Genomic DNA, 1,571 nt, shown 5'->3' on the forward strand with positions numbered 1-1,571 from the left:
TACCTTATTTTATATAATATAATGGTGTTATTTTTTAAATGCAACATCGCAATAATCGGCGATAAAAGTAAACTAAAAATAAATTAAGAATTTCATAATTTTAAACCCGTCTTAATTGCCTGTTCGTTGCCTTTTATATCATCCCAGGTCTCTCGTGACATCACACTTTAAAACCAGCTACATGATAACATAAACATATCACATGGATGGATACCTTGAAACTTAATTATACCACACATCTCCAATTTTTTTAAAATCTTTTTATTAGTATTTACAATATATCGAAATTTGTAGGGGGGAAAGTAAAAAAGATCCGTCACATGATGATGCACAGAGGCAAAAAGCAGGCACAACTGCCAACCACCTTCCTACATTTTTAAATTTTAAATTTCTAATTTTTCCCTAACCACAAAAACTAACCATGTTTACAATCTCAAACCTACTCAAATTGCAAACCTAGAATTAATCTTCGTTTTCACAAACCAAATTCATGGCTAATTACAAGGTTAGACAGATCTAATTACCAACAATGGAGGCAGTGATTCTGCTGTTCTTCCAATTTCAAAGCGACAACTCAGAGATCACCTGAAAAAAAAAACTTCCAGAAAAGGAAAAGATCGAGAGAGGGAAGAAGAGTTGGCGGATCGGATCAATAGCAGCAGGCCATCCGGTGCATCTCCCGATCACGGAGGATCCCCTTGTACAAGGCCTCCCTGTTAGCCGGCATCCGCCGCGCCGGAAGCGGATCCTCCGCCTCCTCCGCCTCATTGCTGGCGGAGACGTAGAACTCCACCACCTCGGAGGCGAACTGGACCCTCTTCTTCTTCTTGTTCTTCTTCTTCTTCAACATCGTCCTCGCCCTCGCCTTCTTCGCGTCCTCTATCGAGCGGCACAACGCGTGAATTTGGGGGAAATCGAGGGGGGATTCAAAAAGGGGAGAGGGGCGGGGGGCTTACCGGCGGAGGCGATGCAGGAGCTCTGGGGGCACCACGGAGGGGCGGAATCGTCGTGGACGGCAGCTGAGGCGGCGGGGAAGGAGAAGGGCTTGGTCCGGCAGAGGGCGAGGAGGATCATGGTCCCCGAGACGGCGACGGCGGTGGCGAGGGCAACGCCGTGCGAAGCCATGAGCGAAGAGGAAGACGACATGAGGCGGAGCCAGGCGAAAGGGCAGAGGAAGAAGAAAAAAGAGTTGGTGATCCGTGACATGTGAAAAAGGGAAGGCCTCAAACCGAGGAATTTTATAGCGTCAAAAGTTTCTTTTGAAAGGGTAAATAGAAGAGACCAGAAATTATAATGGTTGCGTGCCAAAATAAACTATACCTTTTTATTCAAATTTTTTGTGATTAAAAAAAACAAAATTTCGATTTATTCCATTTAAAGTCGTATAATTTTTCAGTTATATTTACGGAAGCACAAATTATTGGGTGCGCTGCGTTTGAAAGCTTTTTCCTACCCTTTTGCATTACGTCACGTTCTTCCTCTTGCGGAACCTAATGCATCGTGACATGATTAAGAAGCAGTTTTAGTTGATAGTTAAACAAAAGCCACCGATCTAATTAAGCAATAGTTTA

At 43.6% G+C, this 1,571-nt stretch overlaps 1 protein-coding gene across 1 annotated transcript; it reads right to left on the reverse strand.

Annotated features, from left to right (window-relative positions):
- Nucleotides 1-440: 440 nt before the first annotated feature.
- On the reverse strand, nt 441-1,239 carry LOC122015690. The gene is made up of 2 exons (XM_042572737.1): nt 957-1,239; nt 441-879 (listed from the first exon to the last, which is right to left on the reverse strand). The coding sequence occupies exons 1-2, from the start codon at nt 1,204-1,206 to the stop codon at nt 650-652; spliced, it is 480 nt and encodes a 159-aa protein (XP_042428671.1). The 5' UTR covers nt 1,207-1,239; the 3' UTR covers nt 441-649.
- Nucleotides 1,240-1,571: the final 332 nt, after the last annotated feature.

Source organism: Zingiber officinale, chromosome 1B, assembly GCF_018446385.1.
Source record: "Zingiber officinale cultivar Zhangliang chromosome 1B, Zo_v1.1, whole genome shotgun sequence".
Classification (NCBI taxonomy): Eukaryota; Viridiplantae; Streptophyta; class Magnoliopsida; order Zingiberales; family Zingiberaceae; genus Zingiber; species Zingiber officinale.